Source organism: Orbicella franksi, chromosome 5, assembly GCF_964199315.1.
Source record: "Orbicella franksi chromosome 5, jaOrbFran1.1, whole genome shotgun sequence".
NCBI lineage: Eukaryota > Metazoa > Cnidaria > Anthozoa > Scleractinia > Merulinidae > Orbicella > Orbicella franksi.
The window spans coordinates 29,754,557-29,782,320 of NC_138149.1; the positions used below are offsets into that span (position 1 = coordinate 29,754,557).

The following is a 27,764-nucleotide window of genomic DNA, read 5'->3' on the forward strand; positions in this document are numbered from 1 at the left end:
TCAATCCACTCAGCTTTAAGACTGTTTTTCAATTATCCCTATAGAGGTTGTATTGTTTACATGGATTGTCTTCATATCTGTTCCTTTCCACCCCCTTTCAAATTTTTCTCTAGTCCAAAAACAACCTTGCCCGCCCTCCCATACATTTTTATCCGCTGTCGCTGACGTGTCAAGGTCTTATTGCGCATGTCGAAGTTTTCATAGAGCGCATGCGCAGTTGGTGCACACGGAAAAATCCAATATGGCGGAGTGTTAGTGGTATTGAGCGAATGCATTTTGTGAAAAATGTTTAAGAAGTTAAAACAAAAATTAGCGGAGGAATCAGACGGAGAGCAAAGCCCTCGGAGGCAAGCTCTAGGCGAGATACAGGTTTGATAAGCTACACGCGCGAATGCTTCCCTTGTGTGAAGTGTTGTTGAAGAAACAATGCCTTGTCAACTTTTTATGTTACGTGTACTTTATCGAGCGCAGGAAGATTAACTTGCACCTTGTGTTTAATAATTTAGTCCGTCAAAGGACCAGAGAGCAATGGAAGTACCACTGAAACTCCGTCGAACGCGGAAAGTGATCGTGGAAGTTCCCGAGGAAGTATCGCAAGTTCTCCATTGGCGACCTCTAACACACCGACGACTAAATCGAAATCCACACCACGGGAAGTTCTTGATCGTGTGTATAATCTTCTTGACGCCAAGGTATGGCTTAAATAACTCTCTGTCAGGCCTTCCGACGGCCATATCAGATGCTATCAAAAATTGTGCTCGTGTGATATGGTCAGTTGGTCAGAGCAATTCAATATTAACAGTATTAATTGAAACACCTGTATTTTTTATTTGATCTTGAGGCAGTCTCTGAAAGCTGTATATGTACATGCATCATAGTGTTTAATTTTTTCTCAGTTTCGGCTTGTTTGGTGGAACTGTAGAATTGTGTATGGTCACACAGTAATTATTTTAATTGATCTTTTGCGTATGGAATATTGTGTTTATGTATGTCAGCTTAATGTTGTTACATGTATTTTAATTTATTTTTGGTATCACATTTTCATACCAGTTTTATTTCTTCCCATTGTTTCAGAATTTGATAACATATATAAGACAATTGAGAATAACAACAAAACTGGTCTGAAAAATATTTACTGAATTTTAAGTGTTGGTAAATGTATTCTTGCCTGTTAGGAGTTGTACCTTACATGTGCAATTATTTGATATGCCAAATTGTTGTTTGTGTCAAAAGTGTTGGATTTTTTTCAGATGATGTGCATTATCTTCTATGGGCACATACTCGTATCAATGAATTTTTTATTTGACATCCATGTGAAAAGGAATTATGTTGAGGAAAAGGTTGTTGTTATTCATCGTGGTAGATGCAATAATAAAGTGTATTATTGTTTGTCTCACGATATAGTCACTTGAGTTGTCGATCATGACATTTCAACTGCTTACTGCTAGTCTTCTTCAGGCGATAAGGTCGACTGATTGCACAGTATCATTTATATCACTAAGGGCGGCTGTGATTGGTGCATTTCGATCCCCCTATTGTTCCATTGTTCCGGCGAGTAGCTGTTCCCTCAGTGGTCCGCTGTTGTAACATTCTCCTGTTGTTGTGTATTTTGGTCGTGGGCGTCCATGCTTCAGGAATTTCAATTCCACTATCCCTGTTGATGTTATTAGGGTGAAGTCTTATGTGAATAGCTTCCTTGACCCTACATATGTACCAGCGAGAATCTCGATCAATAAACCTGACCTCATTCCAGATAGGATAGTGGCCAGTCTCGTTGGCGTGCTCATCATTAAAAGTAATTATCTTTGTAGCTTTTTTGTCAACTTATATTTTTCCCCAATTTATTCTCAGCTTGAGAAAACAGGTACTGCTCCTTTTTGCATTCATTTGATTTATAGCAAGAAAATATCAAACAGAAGGAAAATGCCTTAATGATAATGTACAGTGCAGGGCTGCCAATAAATTTTGATGTTGAGTCCTAACATGTGAAAGTAGGCAGTAGTCTGTGTTTGGAGTGTCAAAGGTGTGGGCCTCCTAGGGGGGCCTGGGGGCATGACCCCTCCCCCAGAAAATTTCAAAATTTACATGCTTGGAATCCTATTTTCAGCAGTTCCCAGTCAGTCTTTGGGCCGAAATAACATTCAAACCTATTTTATTTACCATGTTAAATTATGTTTTACAATAACCGTTCTTTTACTCAAAATCTCAACGGTCTCAATCAGAAAATCTTTTCAATTTATAATTACTCGGTACTAACCTTTGTTCTGCTAATTTGGCTGAATGAAAAATCATACTCAGTAACGACTGCCTCAATTTCTTCAGTGTAGATGCCATTTTGGCACATCTGGAAGCCTGGATTCAGTACTGCAAAAATGCCCCAAGTGTTTCACAAGCCTTTGATCTTCCATTTGTGTGGGGCCGGAAAGGTTAAACACAATTTAAACTCTTGAAATGCATCTCCACCTTGACTCAGAAGTTTGATACATGTATGGATGGGATCTTTTCATGATTTTTAATTTCTATTCAAAATTAATGGTAGAGTGATATTCTGAAAGATTGGCTAGTTGCTGGCTGTACATTTTTGGGGTGGCTATCGGGCCTTATTGACTGGATTTAAAATATTAAGCCCAAGGATTTCAAATTTCATGGGTAACAATTTTTGGTTCTGTGTCCAGTCATCATCATGGTAAACAAACCATCAAATTTCACGCCTGAATGTTTTTAAGTATACAGGGTGAAGTTTTGTTTTTGGGTACCGGTATATTTGCGGTGACAATGCCATGTAAAATGAAACATAGTATGTACAAACTGATTAGTCACTCTTCTGCCATCTGTTATCTTTTATGACCGCTTAAAACGGAAATGAGAGCTTTTTTTTAAATTATTACTTTTAGTACACCCTAAAATACATCTTGATAGATAAAAATGGTGGCATTTCATCCCAAACAACCTTAATGAGACTAAAATCATGATTTACACCCCTAAGTGAGGCAAGAGCAAGCTCAATCTTTTCCCATGTGAGTCTCCCCAACCCCCCCTCCCTCCTCCAGGAAAAATAGCCCAGTCATACTGTAGTAATGTGTGGAGTTTTAACTTTTTTGTGTATTAGATGATTTTATATGTACACTGTAGATTTCTGTAATAAGAAAACAAGGAAGTTACATTTTGCGTTCAACTTGATTACTACAGCTACAAAGTCTCAGATCAGAAACTGGTGTGTCTTTACAACTTGTTTGCACAAGCAAGAAAGTCATCAACGTCATCAAAACCAATGAACCAAAACCAAATGTCATTGATTAATGAATGACGACTTGTTGATTACTTTAAATGTGGTCTATGCAAAATGGACTATGTTGGAATTTACAAATCGACACCCTCACCAATGCATTAGCAAGCACGCCAACTCAAGATCTTCGATTGAAAAGGACATGAAACTACATACATGTACAACACGGAGTCGAAAAACCAAATGTTACAGATAATTTCTCTATCCAGAAAAAAGTGTCGGAATAAACTTTTGATTACTGCATTTTTTATGAAATGCTATTCATAAAAGATCTAGAACCATCACTCAATGTGCAGTCTGACTTGATCCACACAAAGTTATTCTCTGATGATTAGTGGTACTTCACGCATACTGGAATGCAATCCATTTTAAACTCAACTCTTAAATAATACATGTAACTTTGACATTGATGTTACAGTGTAACTACCTCAATCTTTAGAAAGATGCTTGATGCATCAAAATGTCGATTGACGTTACATTTATAATATTTCTTGTCAAATGCTTTAATAACAAGGAACTCATTATCTAGTAACTTGACTATTGTTTATTAATGTTGTTAATAAATATTGTTCTTTAGCCAGGACAATCAGACTCAAGAAATGGAGAAAAGCCACGGTCAGGCGAAACAACTCCTCCTAAGAGCACAAGCACTCCCAGCAAATCACTGTCACAGGACAGCATAAGTGACACTGAAACTCCCAAGAGAGCTCTAGAACACCAGAGCTCACTTCCTCCAGCCAGTCCCAGTTCTGTTGGCGGGAGGTCTGATACTGAGTCTGATGCAGAGCAAGGTAGTACTGGAACAGCTGCACGGCTTGAAGGAGCAACAAAGGAAGAGATGGTGGCCATGCTCAAGAAACAAGAACGAGTCTTGACCCGTTACAAGACCAGATTTTCGGAGGTAGTAACTGTTTTACTGTGTTCTTGTTTTGGTTTGTTGTTTGTTTGTTTTTGCTGGCAGTGAATATGTTTCAATACAGCATGTACACTGCATGTACATGTGCATCTACATGTATGTATGTAGGAAGTTGAGCACTTTCACAATCTGCATACATTATGTGTACCTGTATGCATGTTTGTAGTCAGACAAGTTTAACTTTGCCATTGTCACCACTTTCATCTTTCCAAATCAGTTTTATTAAGGATGTTTATGCCCAAAATGTTCCCAAGTACAGATTTTTTTATTTTCAAGTCCTTGGAAATGAATGTGGTGTTTGCACAACCAAGTAAAAACCTTCCACTTTCACTGTGTTTCAAAAGTTCACATAGATTTGTGGGTTGTGATTGGTAGATTTTGATGAGTTTTGTTTGTCTCTTTTGTTTGAAAATCTGAAGTACATGTACAGTACATGGAGTGCTTGTCATGTAATTATGATTGATGGCACCAAAAAACACACTAACCCCTTGTTAGTTAGGTTTTAAACTTCAGAATTCATGTGTTATTAAATTAATATGCAGTAAATGATTTTGTGTTAGACAAAGACTTAACAGCATAAGTTTTTAAATTTCTCTCTTTTTTGAGTTTATCATTATTTTTTTGTTTGGAAGTACATGTACAGTGCAGTACATGTAGGTGAAAAAAGGGCTTATAGAGCTGTAAAAGAGTGAATAGAGTTTTTCTTTTTCCATCAGAAATTGTATTCACCAAAAGAATAAAAGCATAATTTTAATTTGTTAATGGTTGCCTAGGAATTGAATGAGGTGAGACAGAATGTCCCACAAACAATGATGTCAGTTGATCTTGTGGTCAGACAGATATGACACTTGAAACGATTCAGTAATTTTTGCATATTCTTCTATGCAAATGAGTCTTAACTAGAATAAACCAAGAACACACACAATATAAGGCTACCATGAAATGACATGTTTTACAGCAAGGAATATCATTTTCCTTTCTTTCTGTTCTCATACATGTGACAGTTTTGTTCTGTATTCTACATTTTGAAAGATCTCCTTACGGTATCTGTTAAGGGACAAAATGTGCAAGATTGTTTGCTCGGAAGACAAAGCATTTTTACTTGGCTTAATGGCGATCATCTTATTGTATCACCGACCTTGACTACGTTATCACATCTTTCTTCTCTGTACTCTGAGAAATGTGTTTAGAGGCACCAAAGCTCATGTTCAGCTCTGGAACTTCAAGAATTATTTTGCTTGTGAAGACATTCTTCAATTCTTACCATTCACTGAAGTTTTAAACATCTGAGATATTAATTCTGGTAACAATGGTCTCAACATGTTTTCTTGTATGGGAAGCCAGCTTGATATGGGAGACAGAGAAAGAAAGGCCCTTACAAAGGTACACTGTACAATGAAAATGAAGTTGATATTGTAACAGTGAAGAGACTAAAACATTACAAAGTGGGTTGTATGACAATGGCAACATATTTTAAATTCAAAAATATTATGATCACGGTAGGCTAAGTTTGAAAGTGAGAAAAGGAAGCAAAAATTTTAAGCACCTGGATTTGTATTTTCCAGGTTGTTGAGGCATACAAGAATCTGCAGAAGGAAAATGAAAAATTGCAGGTACAGTACTTGACATGAAACTGTTCATGAAATATCTGTTTTGTTTGTAAAATCCTGTTGATACATGTAATTCACAGATATGTAAATTTATATGTGTATGTATTGTACACTTTATTATCTGTAAACATGAGTTACATGTAGCCTCTCTGAATAAGCAAAATGAGTTGATAACTTCATGTAGACATGCAAACATTGACTTCCTCCTGAAAAGTGCTAAATGTTAAAGCTTCTCGTGTCATGTAATAGTAACAGAGCTTACTTAAGCACTTTCCATTGTTTTGTAAAAGCATTCACTTTTTCCATCGGTCACATCAGATGTGTGTATTTCATGTCAGTGTAACAATGTAAATTTGCATTTAGCAATTTTATCTGATGAGTGCTGCACACAAGTTGTGTAGTATGAAACTAAGTACTGTAGAAATGAAATGCCACATCAGATCTGGAGTTGATCAGTTCGTCATCTGTTATAATCACGCTCTAATTTACTTTGCATGTTCGTGTACATAAATCAAAGTGTGATTAGTACTGTATACATTTTGTTCTTGCTGTACTTACTGCTGTATATGTTTACAGTCTTTAATACATGCACATGTACACTTTATGCCACATGTTTTTATTTATTTGCAGAACAATCTCACTCAAAGCCAGGACAAGGCTCTCAGAAGAATATCAGAAATGAAAGAGGTAACCTTTACTTTCATGCTTCAACAGTTGGCACTGTACTTTTACATGTATGTTAAACAATGTGTGTGTCTGCTAAATGTACTTCTAGAAAAAAAAGCTAAAGATGGAGCATACTTGTAATTTTATGCATGTGTTGTTGACTCAAGAGCTGAGACAGAGTAGGCTGTACAATGGACAATTTTGCATGTTATTGGTTCAATGTTTATTTGTTTATTGGTGGTGATGGTTTTTGGGGTCAAAAGAATGATGCAGTCATGGTTGACCAGTTTGTACAGTATGCAGTGTTTTCATGAAATTAATGACCATGCACCGGGCAAATTGACCAGCTGTGCAGACAATATTATTTTGCCTGCCTGGTTTGATCATCTAGAGGAGAGTTTTTCTTACTTAAGGTCATTCCTCACATTTGCACTGCGCATCCTTACTGCGCATAATTTATGGCGTCATTAGCGCGTGCTCGTGTACGCGCACATTGAAAACATGACGGATTTGCCTTGATATTGAGCTCTGTCAGTTGAAAAATGGCTCTAGCTCACCAACGAGCACGGGCACCCCAGTTTTTTTTTCCAGTCATTGTAATCAACTAATCATAAGCTTTGCGTGAGAAAAGACTCATCTAATTTCTATTGCTGAAAAGTGAATAAATAAGAAAAATAGCAGGTACACTGTGGTCTTTTCTATTTTGCAGTCGGTAACCACGTCAAGAAATTTGGTTCAAATTTCTAATCAAGGATTTAGCTTTCTGTCTGAATCAAACTTAAAACATTTATTTGTGTCCGACACAATGTATTGACTGTAGTTTAATGCATGTTTTTATGAGTCCGAGCTCACAAAGATGTTACAATTACTGGGAATGCGTTCTTATAATAAGCATTAAATAATGCCAAAATGGGGCATTTTCAATGCCTCACTGCTCCTTAATGAGCATGGGCACCCCCGTTTTTTATTTCAAAATTGAAGTTATCATATGACAAATATTCAGTGGACAAAGTTTGAACAAAAATCTATTGTCACTTTTATTTCAGAGGAATTACCTTAAAGAAGTTCAGTTCAAAAAGTTTGTCTGTCCATGAAAACCAGTTGCCCTCCTGCTGAGAATGTTAGTGAAACCCCTGTGTATGGGCCCTCAATTTTTGACACCTGTGCCAGCAGTAACTGGCCATGACAAGCATTAGCCTTTGTTCCACTTCTTGGCATCACATTTGACCAAAATTGGCCTCATCTATACTTGAGTTGTGCAGGAGGAAAAGATTTTTCCAATGATACCCAGATCAGAGCAATTGGGTCAATGAAGCCTGAAACATACATGTACAGTATATACCTGCCAACTCTCATGCCTTAAAGGAGCTCAGTCCTGGTATTTTGAGTTATTTTGGCCACATACAAAATTACCTTTCAATGACAGGAAACCTGAAAATAACAGTTTAATAAGATAGAAAAACATCAAAGAGATACTGTAATGATAAACTGTAATGATAAACCATAAAGGAACAAGGATGGCTAAGGATTGAGAAGATTAACATGGATTACAAAGGACAAATTTGAAAAAAAATTGAGGCTAAACTTTTCAATGTGCACAAACCGTGACTGAGCTCCTTTAAGGGTGAGTCTCACGCCTGTAGATGAAAAATTTCAATCTCACGCCAGCTCACGCTTACGGGCCAAATTCTCACACCTACTGAAAAATATTAAAGTGGTTGCAGCTTTGCTTGACACAACTTCCAAAAATATGTAAACTCAAACCAACATGAGAAATGAAAACAATGTGTTAATGACAATACTTCCTTCTTCAAATAGAAAACACTGGGAGCGAGGTCATGTTTAGAGATACATGTGACTGTCGGTTCAAAACTTTCAAATCTCAGTGGAATAGCGCTGATGTCATGATTAACTAACATCTTCAGTCTAGGTGGCTAAAGCATTTTTTTGATAACCTCGTCTTCTGAAGTTTTCGGACGTCTTCGGAAATCTTTGGATATGTTCGTGTCGTCTTTGAAAAACCCGGCACTCCCAGGATAAAAATCTCACGCCTATAACTCAGAAAAAGTTGGCAAGTACATAAAAACATGCATGAAAATGTTCAGAAACTTGAGTGAAAACTCGCAGCAAAATTTCCCTTGACTACACCTGGCTACTCCATGGTATTGAGTGCCTGTCTCGATTACACTTTCTCGGGAAGTTTTAAACTTGAAGCAAGTGCGGTGCAAGGTGAATCACTGCAGCAAAAAGATTAGGAAAGGAGGAAAAGGAAAAGCTATCTCGAAATTTTGATTTGTGCGCATGCCCAAGCAAAAATGTTGTCAAAGCGATGCTGGTGGAAAGAAAGGTATGCTGTTACATGTATGTTGTAAATGCCTTTTTGAGTAGACTGCATCTACATGTAATTTCACATCCAGGCTGAAAATGTCCAAAAATAATGTCCAAAAATTCCTTTTTTTGGCAAAAAGTTCTGGAAGTCAATGGGTTAAAAACTGCCGCAGACTTTGACAGAATATTGATTAAGTGTATAGACAGAAACTGACCTGTGTGTTAATTATTTCTGTCATTCGTAGACTATAGAACTTGAAAAGCAAGCCAAGATGCATTTGGAAGAAACGCTGCAGTTGTCACTTGATGAAAAAGAAGACATCATCAAAGCACTTCAGACTCAGGTTCATGAAATTTTCTATTTTCAAATTACAGTTGATGTATGTTACACATACATGTACATGTATTTTATATTTAACAGTAAACTGGAAGGGCTATGAACAACTTTCAGGGCTACACTGTACTTGTACGTCTACATGTACATTTAATTCATGTACAGTGTATGAAGTTGGCAATTTTTGTGTCTATCATTCTTTTTCATACTCACCATTGATCATTTTCATGAATTATGTTGTCTCTTAAACATAGCAGCTATTAATATGTCAAACTAGCTACTGTCCAAATTTGAGACTAAACAAACTAATTCCCCTTGACTTGTAGCCTTCAAAAAGTGACCCAGAAGATTATTTGGACACTTGTGACATTCATAGGTCGTGAAAAATTTGACAATTCATTTTACTTCAAAATGCTTGGTAAACATGAAGTGTGATAGCCAGCTCTACAAGCGTTAATTTGAAATGGGGGTTTAAGTATCTACAGTTTAAACTGAATGCACTACTGTACATTTGTTGGAGGCGAGACACCTCTAAAAGTGTTCTAAAGGCATATGGTAACCTTAATAATTTTTACAAGTGTGTCATTATGTTTTCAACTGCTGATGCTTGCTATTTTTTTACAGGTTCATCTCCTTAAGCAGCAAGGGTCACGAGTAATGCCAGGCACTGATACTCTTGATGCAGGTTTAGGTAAGCAAACAACAAGTGGTGCAATACTGATGTATTTAAACCTTTGAAATCCCATTGGAACATAGATCATCGCATCTCCATCTCCCCTGCTGGATACAGGAATTTAGAGAAGGAGGCTCAAGATATGGACCCTGTAGGCAGTCCCCTGTAGGGGGTTAGGGAAGCATCAGGACTCTCCTAGCATGTGAACAGGCTTCCCCATTCCTGAAGTTCTCTGATGGTGGGGACATATAAGAACCCCAGGAAAACTTTTAAAATTGAGCAGGGTTCTCAGTAGAAGTCGGCAGCTGGCGGAATTCCTCCAGCTGTAAAGACAAATTTAGCTGCCTGCTCTGGTTAGTCCGGATACACAGTGTTGTGGTATATGTGATCATTTGGATAGTGACATTTTTCTTTTGTGTGCTAGTTTATATATTTTATTTATTGATTCAGAAAACATGTTCCATGTCTAATTTTATGCTCATAAACAGCTCATTTTCCGTAAGTTCATCAAGTGCTTTGATACAACACTTTGCTCCCCAAAATGCATGAAATCGAATATTTGGCAACCTGCAATTTCAAAATTTTCCAGACCCCCCTATGTGTAGACCTGTGTGCTTGGCCCTTCCAGCTTCACTTCACGCTGCCTGTTACACAGTATGTGTGTTCATTATTGGCCACCTGTGAAAAATTCTAATGAAAACCCTGATTGAGGTTCTCAGAAATAGGATTTCCGGCAGTCAGCATGTTATAATGTCTCATTTCTTTTTTTAATAACGGGGTTTGGCTGAATTTCCCCCACCTAGATCTGCCCAACCCCCTGCCCTTGGCAACTCTTTCCAGTTGGTTCTAGCTCAGTCCAGTTTATTGTGCTTGAGCTCCAGTCGATCTTCTCGATGTTGGTTTTGGTTTTCCCCAGTTCTGGTGCAATATATAATTATTACAAACTATAGCTTGGATGTATGTTCTTTTTAACTTTGTCCAAAGAGTTCACCTCTCAGCTAATCACTGTTGTAGATTCTACATGTACAGTGTAGCTGCAGTAATTTACACTTGTTCTTTGTTGAATTTTGTTGAAGGGTCGCAAAGTGATGAGGAGAAACTTAAACAACAGAGTTTGTTGGAAAAGGTAAGAAAAGTCTGACATACATTTACATGTATCTACATCGTACATTGCAATACGGTACTCCTTGAAGTGAAGTTCTCAACTGGAAGTGGATATTCAGTGTACATACAATGTACTGTATACACATACAGTGTATATTAAACGAGCTGCAAAGCAAGTAGGGGAGAGTCTCAATGTACCTCTTGAACTAGCAACACAACTGGCAAACAGAACCAGCAACACCACTAGCAAATACAACTACATTTACCAAACACAACTAGCAAACACAACTAGCAAACACAACATCAAATTATCCATCATAGCTTCGTTTATAATTATATCGAATAGATTTACTCTGCATGTCAATTTGAAGGTGCTCATTAAACATCAAATTAAGCATTGTAAGGATGCATAATGTAGAGCAATGAATGTTTTGAAGTATGCAGTGATACATTGTGTTGTGTCCATGTATTTCCTGTCAGTTTACAAACAGAACAACCCATGTATTTCTGTTTCGTATGCCGTGAGCCATTGAAACAGTAGAAGCATTTGAGATTGCCTAAACTTTTTTAGGCATCAGCAAGTCGTTACAAAGAGCATTTCTTGTTACCTAGCAACCATTATGAAGCCTATAAGTCTGAACAGTACCTGAAGTTCAAAATTGTGGAAAAAATCCCCAAATTTCAGGTTCTAAACTGCTCAACTTTAAATTAGATGGTCATACGGTATGGTATCATCTTCAGATGCAGTCACTTGAATTGGCATGAATTTAACACTCAGTCAGAATTGTGGACCATTATGTGCGTTGATTTTATTAAGTATCGTTTGGTATTTATTTATCCCGTTGCAGATTGATGGCCTTCAAGCTCTTGTGGATCAACAAGCTCAGGAACTGAATAACCACAAAGTACGAACAGTTTTGTGGTGTTATGTGTTGTTGTGTTGTGATTTATTGTGAACACTGTGTGGCACTGTGTTGTGTTGTGCTGTGTTTTGTTTTGTTTTGTTTTGCTGTTCTCTGCTTTGTTGTGTTGTTGAATTGTGTGTTTTTTGTGTTGTCTAGAACTTAGGAATTTGCTCTGTCGTGTTGTGTTGTGTGCTTCGTTTCATTATGTTTTGTTTTGTTTTGTTGTACTGTGGCTTGTTATGTTTTGTTGTGCTTTGTTGTGTTGCGTTGTGTTGTATTGTTTTTTTTTTATGACGTATTTTGTTATGTTGTGTTTTGTTTTGCTGGGTTATCTTTTGTTGTATCGTGTGTGTGTTTTTTTGTGTATTCTGTTTGTTGTACAAAAATGCAACACAATGACTGTAATCTCAAACAAGGCTTGGCCTTATAGTGTACCTGAACGCTTTGGCTAACCAAATTATGGACCTTTAATGGACTACTCAGCCTCCAGTCTTGCTTCACTAGGAACTGCCATTGTTTTACATTATCCGTGGGGCGTACATTCGAAACATTTTTGATTTATCTCTTGTGTCCGTTAGGAGCAGTCTTTAAAGCAAGACCAGATCATTTCCAACCAAATGAGGGAAGCCAAAGCCTTGATACTCAGATTGGAACAAGAGAAAAAGGTTGCAATCCAAGACATGATGGACAACCTGCAAACGGCTCTGCGCGAGAAAGACGAGGCAGTGAAAAACACCAATGAGATGAGACAAGCTCTACAGGAGCAAGAAGCACAGAACGAAGAAATGAAGAAAGAGAAAGACGAATTCTTCCACAAGATGGAAAAACAGCTTGAAGAGTCGGAGAAAAGACGAGAAATTGCCGAGCTGAAGAAGGAGCGAGAAATCCAAGAGATGACTGCAAAGTACGAGGCTGCTGCGGCTGCGGAGGAGAATGAGAGGAAGGCCATGATGGAGAAGTTAAAGAGAGACAAGGCAGAAGTCGTGGCGGTCATGCAGAAAGACAAGAATGAAAAGCTGGAGGAAATGTTAGTCGCCAAGGAGATGGAGTTTCAAAAGGCACTGACGAAGAAAACAAAGGAAGTGGAGGCATTACTACAAGCCAAGGAGGATGAGATGAGAGCAAAATACAATGAAAAGGTACGTTGGTGTACATGAATGCGAAACATCGCTTTGGTCTCTACAAAGCTACGTGTACAGTGCTAGTTTGTGTACGTTTTCAAACCAGTCTGATTTATAGTTTTTCTTTGTGTTATACTCTCAGTTATTGTCATAATCTGAAACAATGCGATATAAAAATCAGACTGCTAGGAAAAATCTTAAACACGAAATAAATTGAGGCCACAACATGAACATATGGGCTGAACAAGCCATAGAAAAACAGATTTCACAATACACTACTAAGTGGCAAGTGTTTTTCGGTTAGCAATTATTTACACTCACGTCCATCTTCAATTCAGCTCGAGGCTTCCTTTGACTCGGTTGAGAAGGTGCAATAAAGAAAGCAAACTGAAGGCGACAAAATGAATAACAATGGAAAAACGCGTTGATGAAAAACGAGTTTCCAGTTGCGTGAAAACGTACCGACGCTTGGACTTATTTTTGTCAACGAGTTTAAAACGCGTTTGATGGCTTATCTCCTAGCCCTACTGTAATGAAAACCAACAATTTCTGAGTTCTAATTGTTGTGACTGGTCGCTAGGTGAAGGAGATTGAGATTGCCGTTGACGAGAAAGAGCTGCAGAAGGAAGCTGCCTTGAAGGAGAAGGAGAAGGAGCTACAAGCCCTGAGGGTTCAGCTGGAGTCATTATCAGAGAGTCTGCAGGAACGCAACTCGGAAGCTTCACGAACTGGCCAAGAGCAGGCCAGCAAGGTGTCCAACCTGCTGGCTGAGCTGCAGAAAGTGTCTGTTGAGAAGAAAGGTAAGTATTCAAAACAAGTGTTCCGTTAAGACTTTGCTTTGTGTTTGATCTAATTCACGATTAGACTGCATACATTTTGTATTCTAGCTCGAGATTTCTCTTAGAAAATAGTCGAGGCACGTGCTACATGTTGTCTGTCCATAGATCCTATTTTGTCTTGAGTTCGTCGAGACCGCAAGCGAAAGTACATTGTACTAACCGCAGGAGATTTGAAAAAATCTGAACGTAGGAAAAATAACTCGTAGTGACTCTGCAGACTTCGAGACACCCTTCACGCTCGTAGAAGACGAGAACGATTTAGGAACAGTCAATTTGTTTTACAATGTAGTAGACACTTCAAACGACTGCAGTCTAATAACTACCATCACCCAAATGTTAAAGCCATAAATCAAGAACTGTTTCCCTTTCAAAAGCAAGGCGCGAGCATTTCCGTCCGATCAGCCAGTAGCCAGTAATAGAAGAACCAGTAGACCACTTCACCGATACGGCGGCATTTTGAATTCCATTGTTTCAAATAGCTATTGCGGGATGATTCGAGTGGCAAATACGTACTAATTACCCCCCTGAGCTGCCCATAATGTCTCTCAAATCAATAGAAATCAAAATGGCCGCCTTATCGGTAAAAAAAAAAGGTGTATTGGAATCGTGTGGATTTTGTTGAAAATCTTACGTAGTAAAACAAATTATACTCATCTCCAAATTAAGCCAAAGTATAAAATGCACTAGCTGTAATAGTGGTACTTATAAATTGTCACAATAGAGGCTTTGGTTAGCAATAACAGGTTTGCATTATTATTTTTCAGATTTGGAGACGAAGTTGTCAGAAACTCAGCAGAGACTGGATCAAGAACAGGTGGGCTTAAGCTGTTGTTCTGAAATGAGTCTAAATGATAAACTGGCTAAGCCTACTGTCTACTGGTAGCGAATGTACATGGCAAGTTTCTGAATCGCACGCGCTTTAAATTAGATTTGACATCAGGACTTGGAAACTTTCCCGAAGATTGTTTAAACGAATCTTACATACCGGACTCCAATGAAAGTAAACGTGTTTGGTCAATCATTAACTCAGATCCAGAAGGGAATAACAAGCAGGCACATGACCATTCTGACCAATCAGAGGAAACTTCCTCTTCTTTCCTCCAATCAGACAAACCGGGACTTGGCCTACTGAATTTTCCCGCGCTTGGCGCGGCATGTCTGTAGCGTAGGGAGTTAGTGAAGCTGACATCTCAAGCGTTGAGACTGTAAACGGTGGACGTCTTCCGAATCAGGTGAAAAGATGAAAAGCCAATTGAAAATAACTTTTCACTCGATGCTGAAGATGATTTTTGCTGCCCTTTTCACGACAATTGGAGGCAGTGTGGCCGAGTGGTTGAAGGCGCTAGTGTTGTAGTCCGGGGGTCACGGGTTCAAGGCCTCCACCCTGCCACTAGCGAGATTTGTTTCTCGGTAGTTCCGAGTTGAAATCCTCGGTCACACTTTGTAAATGGCCAACTGGTCTGCCTCCTGCCAGTTGGGATTTTTAACTAAGTTACGTTTATTTGAAATATTTGTTTCCTTTGTTTCAGTGGCATGCCTGTAAACTAGCTAAGCTTAGTGCTTGTGTAGCGAAGTGCATGACCACTGTAAATAAGATTTACATTTTTTTCTAATCCGGACGATTACATTGTACCCGAGAATAAGGTCTGTCGCTCTTTGGTTTAAACGATTTACTAAGAGTATTATGTTTTGCCAATGTCTTTGTTACAGGCAAAGATCGCAGAGATGATCCAACAGCACAGTAATCTTTTGCAAGAAAAACAGGACGAACACCAAAAGAGTTTGGCTAAGTTGAAGAAACTACACCAAACTAAAGTCGGTGAAATGACCGAGAGCGTAAAGAAATCCGAACAGAAGGCGGCCGAGCTGGAGAAACAGCGGAAAGCGGTGGACGAAAAACACGCCAAAGACTTAGAAGAGAAAGAGCGGCAGTACGAGGCCGACAAACAGTCCGAGCTGGCTCGTGTGTCTAAGAAAATGGAAAGCAAAACGAATGACATGAAAAAAGTCGTCAAGGAACTAAGGACAAAGCTAACTGAGAAGGAAAACCAAGCAAAGGAACTTGAGGAGAGAGTTAATGTGATTCAGCAAGAAACTGCGTCAGAGAAAAGCGCGAGTGTCAGTGATTTTGAAAAGAAAATGGCTGATGCGAACAAACTCGCTGAAAATCTACGCCAGCAGTTGGCGCAGAGAGACAGTGCTGTCAGTGAGCTCCAGAACAAAGTCAAGGAAAGCGAAGGTAAAAAAGTTAGCGAAATCGAGGAGTTGACAAAAGATAGGGACAACCGCCTAAAGGAAAAAGAAAGAGAGCTGGTGGATGTTAAAGGAAAACTTACGGAGAAGGAGTACTACTCCAAAGAACTGGAGAAAAAACTTCTTGAAATGAAAACCGAGAAAGACAAAGAAATCGAAGCTGTTAAGCAAAGAGCCATTGTTAAAATTAAAGAGCTCGAAGCTGGGTTTAACAGCAAACGCGAGGAAGAATTCAAAGTATTTCAGTCGGAAAAAGAAAAAGAACACACGGCAGTGAAAGAGATAGAAACTAAAAAGAACGAACTCGAAAAAATAAACACTGAACTAAAAGAGAGGTTAAAGGCTTCCTCGGAAAGCGAGAAGAAGCTTAAGGAGGAATTAGACTCTCTTGGAAAGAAATTTAAAACTCAATTTGAAAATTTTAAACAGAAATATCAAACTGACATTCAAAAGCACAAGGAACAGTTGCTTCTTGTTGAAGAAAAGAGTCTTCAAGACGCCTCGGAGAGTAAAAGTAATTACGAGAAAAAGTTAGCAAGTTTGAAAGAGGAATACGAACAAAGTGTTTTGAAACTTAAAGAAGAGAAATTGCTTATTGATGAGAAGTGGAAACTGGAGTTGGAAAAAGTCCGCGCGGAACTCACTAGTAAATCTGCTGAGAGCGACAAATATCTTGGTGATAAAGAGTCACAGCTTGTTGATTTAAATAAACAAGTTGAAAAGTTGACTGGCGAACTTAATCAACATAAGGAACAATCTCAACGAAATATTGACGAACTCAGCCAAAGTATTACCCTGCGAGATGAGAAGATCGGGAAGCTGAAAGAAAGTTTGAAACTCGAACAAGAAGCGCTGAAAAATCAGAAGGCCCAACACGACGAAGAGGTGAAATTGAAAGAAAAGGAAGTGAAAGAGTTGTTGAACAAAATGGAGAAAGAATTCCAAGAGCAACTACAAGAGAAAGAAGATACTGTCAGAGAGAAACTGAAGGAAATCGCGCAGCAACACGACATGGGAGTCAAAGATGTAACGGCTAACTTGGAAAATATGAGGAAAGAGGAATTGGCGAAGCTTGAAGAACGCTATCAAGCTGAGATTTCTGAACTGAACCTTGGCTGGGAGAACAAAGTTGTGAGTATACGAAAAGAGAACGAAGAGAGCATGGAAAGATTGCTAAACGAAGCGAGAGAGAAGGAGGAGAATCTGACCAAGGAGAATGTGAACTTGAGAAACGAAATCGCCAAAAGAGAGAAGGTACAGCAAGTGAAAATGGAGGAGCTACAGCATAAAGTGAACAGCGTCTTAGAAGAGAAGGACGCTGCCCTGGAGAAGGTAAGAGAATTGGCCGAAGAAAACAAACGTTTAAGAGAACAAATCGACAATCTAAACTTGGAAATGGAAAATAGAATAAGCGAAATGAACGAAAGTCACGAACACGACATCGAGGACATTAAGAACCAGTCTTTGAGGGACATTGAGGAACTTGCACAGCAGCAGAAAAGTGCTTTAGCGGGTCGTGACAGTGAACTGGAGAAAACCAGAAAGGAGGCTGAACGTCAGTTAAACGAAGCGCTGCAGAGGCACCAGGCAGAAGTCGAGGAGATGCGGAATAGTTTTCAAGCGAAGCTGCAGGAAGTGACCAACACTTACCAACAAGATTTGTCACAAACGAGGCAGATTTACGAGAAGCAGAACATTGAAATGGAGAAGCTCAAGAAGTACCACGAGATCGAGCTGAACGAGCTTCGGAAAGGCCATGCGAAGCAAGTCGAGGGACTGCTGAAAACCGGCGAGGATGAAAAAGGTAAATTTGCATATCAGGAGCGAACGCACCTTGAAGAAGTCGAACGACTGAAAATGAGAATAAAGGAGTTAGAAGTTGAAAGTGCCAAGCAAGTGGAGGAGTTTACTCGAGCCACGGAAGAAAGAAGGCAAAAGTTTGCCACCGACGAGGCGAATCTGAGAGAACAGTTTGAGCTTCTCAAGGTCAAGATATCTGAAGCGGAAACCCAACACCGTAGCAAAATGGAAGAGTTGCAGAAGTCTGCTGAAGAGAATGAGAGGAAATTTGGCATTGAAGAGACGAAACTGAGAGGACAAATCGATGAATTGAGCAGATCTGCTGAAGAGAGGAAAACAGCATTTGAAATGGAAGAGCGGAAGTTGAGAGATCAGATTAGCAATCTCGAGGAAAAGCTGGGCGAAACAGAGGCCGTCAATGCTATTAAAATGGACGAAATGAGATTGTCAGCTGAGCAGATCAAGACAGCGTTTGATCACGAGGAGAAAAAGCTGATTGACGAGATCGATACTTTGCGCAGAACGTACAAGCAGCAGGCAGAGGAAATACGCCGGTTATCAGGGGAATTAGAAGCCAAGTGTGTAGAAGAAACTAAGCTCAAGAAAGAAGTTGAACAGTTGAGAGAGAATCTCAAGAAAGAAGTTGAATCGTTGACGCTGAAAGCCACAGAGGCCCAAACAAAGCATCGTGAAATCGAAAAAAAGATGAACGAAGAATTGAACAACTTGAAGAAAGAGCAAGCTAAAAAGGAAACAGAACTTCAGGAAGAAAAAGCGAGGTTCGTAGAGGGAGAAAAAAGAATGAAGGCCGAGCTACAGAAGGTAGAAACTGAAGTAAAACAAACATCCGAGGCGACGTCCACGAATTTCCAGAAGAAGCTCGATCAAATGAAGAAGGAAAGAGAACAAGAAGTGCAGTTGTTGAATACAAAATGGAAGGGAAAATGCGACGAGATTAACCAGAGATACTCTAATCAGATACAGAATCTACTGCAGCAACAGGAGGAAGAAAAGAAGAGTTTAACGGAGGAACATTCGAAAGCTCTGCAGGAAATGACGAACAAAAACAACGAAGAGCGAGCGGAATTGGAGGAAAGAGCCAAGACTCAACTGAGCGAAGTGCAGAACACCGCTTCAGAGCTGCAGCTGAAGGTGAAAAAGGCCAAGGAAAAGATCAAAAACATGACAGCAAAACATCAACAAGAGATACAGCAATTGCAAGAGAGTCAAGAGAAATCTGATCAGGAGATTAAAGCACTGCACGATACATTGTCGTCCTTAAAAAAAGAGTTTGCTGAGAAAGAAGAAAGTTTTGAGAATAAATTCCGAGAGGCTGCCAAACACGAGGAGGAGTTACAACTGAAAATTCTGACTGGAGAGAGTAACAACAAAGCTGTTGATCAAAAACTGGCGGAGTTGAGTAAAGAAAAGCAGGAAGCTCAAGATGCTTTGGCAGACAAAGAAGCCGAGTGGCGACATCGGATGCAGACACTGGAAGCTGAAATGGAGACCAAGACGCAAAGTTTAGAGTCAAAACTTAAAGCGCAGGAAAAAGAGCACCAAGAAAGGGTCAAGGAAATCGAGGAAGCTAAGGACCAACACCTGGGAAAACACGCAGAGGAGTTGACAGAGCAGTATCGCAACAAGCTGACCGAGATGAAGAAAAAAGCAGAGAGCAAGATTGCGGGTTTGAGAAAGCAGCTTAACACACAAACTGTAGAGAAAGAGACCGAACTGTCCAACGTTAAGGAATCATTGAATTCATCTGAAAATAAAATCAAGGAGCTTGAAGCGAAACACGAGGAGGAGATGGAAAGTGTAAAGCAGCTTCATCAAGAAGAGTTGAAAACGAAACTTGAAGAGTTGCGCCAATCAAAGGAGAATGAAGCTGAAGGTCGCGAAAAAGAGATGCGGGAGAAATTGGACAACCTTGAGGCAGCGAACAAAGAGCTCTCTGAAAACATTGAGAATCTTTTGGTCGAGAAAATGGACGCGCTTCACGAGCAAGAATCAGCTTTAAAGGAAGAGCGCGAATTGGAAATGGAGAACTTGCGGAAAGAGCATGCGAGCGAGTTGGAGAAATGCGAGAAGAGGTTCAAAGCAAAAATGAGCGACAAAGAGTTGGACTATAACTCGAAAATCAAACAGCTTCTTCGAGAATTTCGGATTAAATACAGCGAGAAGGAAAGAGAACTTCAAGAAAGTCTGGGACAAGTGATAGAAAAGGGACAAAGAGAGGAACAGAAAATTATTGACGAGTACAAACTAGAAATTAACGAGTATCAGAGGGAACTTAAACTGAGAGAAGAAGAAATGGTTGCTTTGAAAGCATCCATGGAAGAACAGTTAGCACAGAAAGACAGTGAGATAACTGAGCTGAATAGAACTCATTCGGAAGCATTGCAAAACGTCGAGAAGGAACATCACGAAACTATTCAAGAGATGGTTCGAAAGAACGAAGCAGACATGGAAAACCTGCACCAAGATCACCGCACGAAAGTGGAGGAGGTACACGAGCGGTACAAGAACGAGCTGGAGACACTGGCGAGAGATCGCAAGTCCGAAGTGGCTGCTGTCGAGAAAAAGTTCAAGACTCAAATGAAGAAAAACCAGAATGAAATGAAGAAGTTGTTGAATCAGAAGGAATCATTTATTCAAGCACAGGGTGCGGTATTGACTGACGCCGAGCCTGAGCAACTCCAGAGAGCGGGGTCGTCTACGTCTCTCAATAGTGTAAGTCGAGGAAGTGTAGGAACAGCACACAGGAACAGAACAGGAAGCACTTTTAAGCCTATCTATGACTTTTTACATCAACACCAACGACAACTTGACTCTGACTGCATATTAATTTGACGATTTTACCTGTAACGATCACTGCTGTTACAGATTTTATTTTCGTTATTTTTTCAGTGAGGGGCTTAACAGACTAGGCGTTGTTTATGTTTTTTATTTGCTATTATATCTTATTTTCTAACATCAACTCAGTTATTTTGCTATTTATTATATTTATATCCGTGCATGCAACACTTAATAACGCCACCACCTTTAGTTCACTCTCAAAACACAGTTGAAATTATCACTTAATACTAACGCGCGTATTATTTTTCCTACTTTGTGTTTGTCAGGACAGCATTCGACATCATTAAGCTGCCATTGCGTTTCGTTGCACTATATTATACAATCTGACGACGTCACTTTGCGTTACGTGTTCGATACGATACATATTCGTTTTATTTCCGTGTTTCTGACGCGACAAAACGTTTTAGTTTACACAACACCTTGCATTGGTGACGGAGAGGCATTTTATTTCCACACGCCGGGTTTTGATGTGCAGACATACCAAATCATTAAGCTCTATCGCTGGCTCTTTAACGTGCAGCACTGCAAGACTTTTCTATCTTAATGTTGGTCAAGGCGCAGTTTCACTTTCACTTCATTGAATCACTTCGATGATATAAGAAAACGTTCTCATTCTCACTGGCGTTTGTTTTTCTCAGGAACCCATCGAGGATTTCAGTCAAACAACACTTAAGGTGAGAGTTGTTATTGGAAACTTGCGACAAAATTAGTCACCAAGAAAACTGTTGACCTTCGTCGACATGTAGCAAAGATTATTTGCTCCTTCTTTCACAATTTGATGCCCCGTCCACACTACGCCGGAGGAATTTGAAAACGGGGGTTTCGCTCTGAAAACACGTCAAATGTTTTCCGTCCACACTACGCCGGGGGAATTCAGAGAAACAATCACCGGTCATTTTGGATTTGTGTTTGAGGAAAACTCGGTCAGGGAAATCACGTGATTATCGTGACGTCATCGTTTTCAGAAAGCTCCGTGTTTAACATGTTTTCCGTCCACACGGAAATGAAAAGCTGGTGTTTTCAAATTCCTCCAGTTTGAAGAGCGTTTTCCAAAAGCTCCGTTTTCGTGACATATTAGTGTGGACGATAGACGTAACAGTAGATATAAATAATTTTTCTGGCGTAATGTACACGGGACCTAAAAGGCAAACAAACGTCAGAGCAGACATTTCAATCCAGTTTAATGCTCGCCATTTGACATTGTTCCAAAGAGAACTCCACTGTTATTGTTTTGTTTTTTCTTGGGTCTTTTGGCAATCTCACTAAACACAATGCTGTGTATCCCTTGATTATTTTCACAAGATTCTCTTTAACAAAATTCTTTTTCTGTTACTTACTCGATCAGGATGAAATCTCGCGGCTGAGAACAGAAGTCGGTGCACTAAAAGAGAGGGAGGAATCTCTCAAACTACAGGCAAGTCTTTTTTGCGGTTTTACAGTGTGGAGCCTGCTGAGCCGTTTATGGCACGGCATTGCACAGCCTTTGAAAAAATAGAAACTTCCAATACTTATATTCATTAACAATTTGAAAACATAAGGATAAAGAGAATGTAACGTAAGGTGAGAGTCATGTTGAAACCTACCCCCTCCATCTCTCCGTACCTTCGCATTCCCCAGCCAGATACGAACTGCACTTCTGGGATAATGCGTAGTTTATGGTGTAAATACTAAATGAATGAATGTAAGGAAGGAAATCCTTCTGAGGGATGGACCATTATTTTTTTCGAGGATGAGGAGGGGGAAGGGTTGGGTAATTTCCAAAATAATTCGTGCAAGGGAAGCCATGGGCAGAGCAGGTGCTCTCTACTATCACTATTTTGATTCTTGATGCTAAAAAAGTTCTTCCACAAGGCATTTCCTACCGAAAAAATCATGTTCAACTTAAAATTATGTCCCAGAAAATTGCCCAACCTCCCCCCCCCCCACGCCCCCCTTCAAAAAAAAAAAGTGATCCGTCCCTTAGGTGATCAGAATTGTTCAGTAGATCCCATTCAGTTATTATCTTGTTGGTTTGTTTGTAGATTGAGCAGCTCGGTGGATCACCTATGAAAGGCAGAGCGGATCGTCCACCTCAGCTGAATGTGGTGTCCAATCCTCTCTCGGATAGCCCGGCTCCTTACGACCCAGTTCCCAAGTCTCCAGTCGAACCCACAGAATTCGAGGTTTGGTTTATCTCTGTATTATTTGAAACTTGTTTTATACATTTGTTGTGAATAATGAAATGCCTTTCTCTGACTGACTTTTCCTTTTCATTTACTACAGTATCTTAGAAATATATTGTATGAGTACATGATGGGTCGAGAACGAAAGGTAAGAAGACAAAAGCTGTATTTTATTACTTTTTCAGGTGTAATTTTCAATTTACCAGAACACAAATTTATCAAGATTTTTGTTGTTGAAACTATAAGTTGGACTTATTTTAATGTCCTGTTGCCTAGACACAAAAGCAATTTAACCAATTGACGTCAGTTTTTCAAGCTTCTGTCCTGTTCTTGATCATGAATTTCGTCATAACATTGTCAAAGTAGCTGTGGATCAACGAGGCGATAGCCGAGTAGACCTATTCTCCTTGCAGCTTCGCTGCTCTCGTTAATCCAGCTAGTTGCTTAAACAAAATACTCGCGGGGAAAACGTGGAAACTCCAGGAAAAGCGTGGGAAAAGGAACCTAGTCTGGAGGATCTGATTGGCTAAAAGCACTATATCTTCACTGTGATTGGTAAAAGGTGAAACGGGGCACTAAACAAATGTTACACAAAGTCACCTTGGAAAGTCTCGGAAACGTTTCTAAAAGGAGCACTGTCACGGAAACTGTGCTAAAGCTGAAAGCACGAGCTTCAAGTTTTTCAAAATTATCCGTATTGTACAGGTATTTTATTCCCATCCTTTCTGTCGTTACTCATCCCTGTTCGGTGCTCTTTAAAATCAAACCATTAATTTTAACTTGTCTTTGGTCGAGTGATGTGTTTGACTTAACAAATGAGAAGATGTGCCCAGTTTGCTAGTGGTAATTCATCACTTGTTGCTTTGTCCCCATAGCAAATGGCCAAAGTGCTGGTAGCCCTGTTACGTTTCAGTCCAAAACAACAAAAAGAGCTTCTACGTAAAGTGGACGAACAAGTGAATCAGGTGAGTTAGCTTTATTACTAGGGCAACTGTTTATGACCTACCTTTTTACTGTAGAACCCTTCAGTTTTGTACGGAACTCTCGCTTAATATGAACACCTCGTTATGACCGACAGTTCTGTTGCTCCCGGCTCTTACATTATCCCGTAAATTGACCTTTTTAATGTGTATTTTTATGTCGTCCTTTTTCTGACTACAGGTGTCTGTATTAACGGATTTGACTGTATCTCTTTCTTATGGACGTTTTAGTAGCATTTTCTGTGGCTTTTAGGTGCAATTTGGAATGATATACTGCGTATAGAAAGACCCAGCAGACGAACGCAGTTTGAAATCTTTGAAGGAGTCAACCCTGGTACTTTCCAAATTGCACCAAAACCCATAAAATTTGTTATTTGTTCTCAAGATACAATTTGACTTTTGTATTTCACCCTTTTGCACTGGTGTTAAGGCTAAAACTGCAACTGGAGAGATTACATTTTAACACTGAGAACTTAAGTATTTATCTAAAATAACAGTTCACAGTTTCATATAAATCAAAAGTACGTTTTGGATTACTTCATTAAAATTGATTTAAAGGGTTAATTTGGGCTTTAACACCCCTGTAACCCCGTTATTTACTGATAGAACCTCAGTAAATGTAATATTTAAAGCAGATCTTTAATACACTGCCTATTAAATCGCCAATCGTTTGTTTGGATTAAACAGTTATTTCTCGTAAATTTAAATCTTGAATGTGCTCTCTGTAACAGAGCAGTCATGTCGTGTTGCTTAGCAACGTAAAACAAAAACTGGAATAACATGCGAAACTAACAGCACTTAGGTGAAATGAGTTATTTTCAGAATTTGACATCCATGACTTCCATATGACTAAGAGCTTCTATATTTATATTTATATGTTAATTCTACTCATATAATTTAGTGTGTAAACAGTGAGGAATTATTTTGTGTCGTTCTGTAAGTAAAATGTCCGTGTAAAAGTTTTCTCAGAGAAGGCTTGTAAATGCTTTATGTTGATAAAGTGAGACATGTTGGCTTGAAGCATAAAAAGTCTTAAAATCTTTAGTTGCTTTTTTTTAAACAAACAAACAAAAAAAGATATGTAAATTCTAGAATATTGCCGTAGAGGTGTTCAAAGCACTAAAAAGGTTAAAGTCAAAACTAAATTACCAACGTGCAACTTTAAGAAGTGTGGGACTTTGTTGCGTTAAAATAATGCGTTCGTTCATTGTAGCGTGATCGTGAATTGTGTGCCCGTGATATGTGCGTGATGTCAGTAGAGTTTAGTACAATGCCGCGTTGAGTGAGAAGTGTTGCTAAAAAGCGTGATCTGCATGATGATACACGGTGCAATACGGTGAAGCATGTTTGTGATGAGCTAAATGCTGAAGTAGGGTCGCTGCAGAAAAACACCAGATTTGCGTCATTGCGTGACGTTGTGAAGAAAGTTTGTCACACAATGCACAGCACTGTCACAGAGTACATGTCACGTCAGTTGATGTATTGTTTTGCCCTTTCCAGGGTGGCTTCCTATCGCCGTTTAGGTCGTAACGTTCCTGTCTTGTCACGCTACAAGATCAAGATGCCTACGTAAGCATCAATAAAACTAGGAGGTTGTGTTACAGTCATGATCGATGCATGGCAATCTTTTCAGCCCACGTCATTTTACTTACTACAGTTGTGATTCGCCACTGCTCTTGTGTTTTCAGTGCTTATCGCTGTTGCATGATTTACTTGAGTAATATCTTTACTTTAGTATCACCCAACTAGTGGACTATTGCAAATCCTGCATTTTAATTGGCTACGCTACTAGAGGACTATTAGTAATAGTCCTCGAGTAGCGAAATAGGCGCAATCAAGCGTGACGCTTTGTTTCGTTTTATTCCCAAATAAATATTTCTTCAACTTGCATTTGGTAACTTTATTATTGCCTTTTCTGTCCGACTAGTTCGGTTATACTAAAACATTTAGACCCTTCGGCTTCGCCTCATGGGCTGTTGACCCTTGCGGGCTACGGGTCTAATTGTTAAATAACCCCTCATTTCACTCTAACAGAACACAGTTGTACTCGATCTTTGGCCGTAACATTCACTTCAGGGTTGTTTTTCCAGTTCTCATCATTCGCATCATATAAACCTGTTACAATTTTTTCCAGATTTGCGAGCGACGCTTTTATTTCATTATTAGTAATGAAGTGTTTACATTTTGGGAAGTGACAATGATTTATTAGAAGCAGGGGTTCAGCTATTCAGACAGGTTATCAGTTTCCGTGTTTTGGTCTGATTTCTGTCTTGACGCTCTGAGCTCATTGCTTGATATCACCGAGAATTTTTCTTAGTAACTTTATTGAGCACCGTGATAGAGACAAACTGTTTTCCCACGGTATATAAGTTCAAGAAGTTGTCAAAATACACCATATTTATTGCAAATATTACAATTAGCAGGTTGCAGTGTACTGGAAGCGATGATTCAACCAACACTTATTCGAGGTCATGACTGACCGACGGACGGAGTGACCCTCCGACCGACCGACCGACCGACCGACGGAATGACGGACGGACCCACCGACCGAATAATTACCACACATCTCTAACTGTTACCTCACTTTTGCCTTCATTTCTAGGTCAAGTCAAAGTCTTCGTGGTACTGAAGGAGCTGAAGGCCTTTTCTTATCTTGGAAAGAGTTTTTAGTCAGATTATGTTCTTACCAAACAATTATACTGGTGTAAATGTTAAATAGGAATCGGTTTTTTTTTGTTTTTTTTTAATTGCGCTCATGTACTCATATATAAAACTGATTCAAGTTTTGGTCAAAGGCGTATTGCGTTTAAGGTTACTTAAATTAATTAGTAAATATGCTTCGACCAAGTCTTGTTTTCATATCGGCGTTGTAAAGAAGCATTAGATTCTGTAGTCATAGAGGTGTAAATAGTAAATTCGAATATTTAAGACGTGACACGCGATATGGCATTAGACTAGCGCCCGGTTTTCCGATTAGTGTCTGGAATGGAGAATTCGATAGAAGATATGAACATTGTTTATTTTAATGAAACATTTAAAAAAACCTTGTCGGCAAAGCTATGATAGCGTCGTACACAAGTTTCATTTTACCACCTTGAATTGAGGCTTTTATATACGTTATTGGATAATTTTGGTATGATTGTCATCACTTCATAAAATGCGATACTTTATAAGCGTTTTTAAGCTATTGCTAATCGCATGTCTTCGTTGACGACCAAAAAAAAAAATAACAGTTATTCTAAACAATCGCCAACAATCCGTCCACTATCATGCAAGCAACTCTCTAAAATGTTTGGTCCAAGTTCTGCAGAAAAGTCTATTCAAACACAGTAATGAACGCAATTGTCTCCTGTTCACAGTCCTCTCGCGCGGCCTGTCTGTCCTTGGCTGTGTACCATTTATGAGTTGCTTAGAAGAAGACTTAAACACTCCTTCACAACATCTAAGAATCTTTTGGGTCACAATGAGAAATGTTTTCTTTTCCTAATTGAGTATATTAACACTCTATCATCTTTGTACCCATACGTTTCCTCGCTGAGGGCTGGGTGTGCTATTTTTATTATGTATTACAGCTCGGAGCAGCTGTTGAACACTAATCCAGGTTTAAAAGTTAATCGTTGTTTTAATATATTTTGTATGGAGGTGGTTTTCACTGCTAATGTCTTACACAATTTGACAGGAATAGTTAATAATAAAGGGGGGAAAGCTTGAAATCTAGCTTTTAACTGAAACAAAATTCACTCTGATGCTATTCGTGGTCGGACAAGTCTGACAAGACCCCAAAGACACTCGAAAATTCTCATGCAATCGAATCACCCGTAAGTGGAATTATATCCGGGACCATAAAAAAGGGTTCACTTAGTAGAGGTGTCTCTTATGAGATCTTAAAAAGGTAATCTTTGTTCGTGGCTGGGACCATGAATAAGTA

The 27,764-nt window shown here is 39.2% G+C and overlaps 1 protein-coding gene across 3 annotated transcripts; it reads left to right on the top strand.

Annotated features, from left to right (window-relative positions):
• Positions 1-213: 213 nt before the first annotated feature.
• Positions 214-27,543, top strand: LOC145488070 (uncharacterized). Of its 3 annotated transcripts, XM_081466849.1 has the most exons (20): positions 214-369; positions 507-692; positions 3,864-4,187; positions 5,768-5,815; positions 6,443-6,499; positions 9,052-9,150; positions 9,765-9,831; positions 10,890-10,939; positions 11,766-11,822; positions 12,401-12,961; positions 13,524-13,743; positions 14,547-14,596; positions 15,493-20,568; positions 21,333-21,368; positions 22,040-22,108; positions 22,716-22,856; positions 22,957-23,004; positions 23,732-23,821; positions 25,337-25,405; positions 26,439-27,543. In XM_081466849.1, exons 1-19 carry the CDS (start codon positions 286-288, stop codon positions 25,364-25,366), a joined length of 7,293 nt encoding a protein of 2,430 aa, XP_081322975.1. In that variant the 5' UTR covers positions 214-285; the 3' UTR covers positions 25,367-25,405; positions 26,439-27,543. The 3 variants fall into 3 exon arrangements, with proteins under 3 accessions (XP_081322975.1, XP_081322976.1, XP_081322977.1); XM_081466850.1 differs by lacking the exon at positions 25,337-25,405; XM_081466851.1 differs by lacking the exons at positions 214-369; positions 507-692; positions 3,864-4,187 and adding an exon at positions 4,217-5,585.
• Positions 27,544-27,764: the final 221 nt, after the last annotated feature.

Coding starts and splice junctions, on each gene's coding strand:
- LOC145488070 (XM_081466849.1), top strand. CDS start 286: ATGTTTAAGAAGTTAAAACAAAAATTAGCGGAGGAATCAGACGGAGAG. Junction 11,823..12,400: donor AGGAACTGAATAACCACAAA/GTACGAACAGTT, acceptor TGTGTCCGTTAG/GAGCAGTCTTTAAAGCAAGA. Junction 14,597..15,492: donor AGAGACTGGATCAAGAACAG/GTGGGCTTAAGC, acceptor TCTTTGTTACAG/GCAAAGATCGCAGAGATGAT.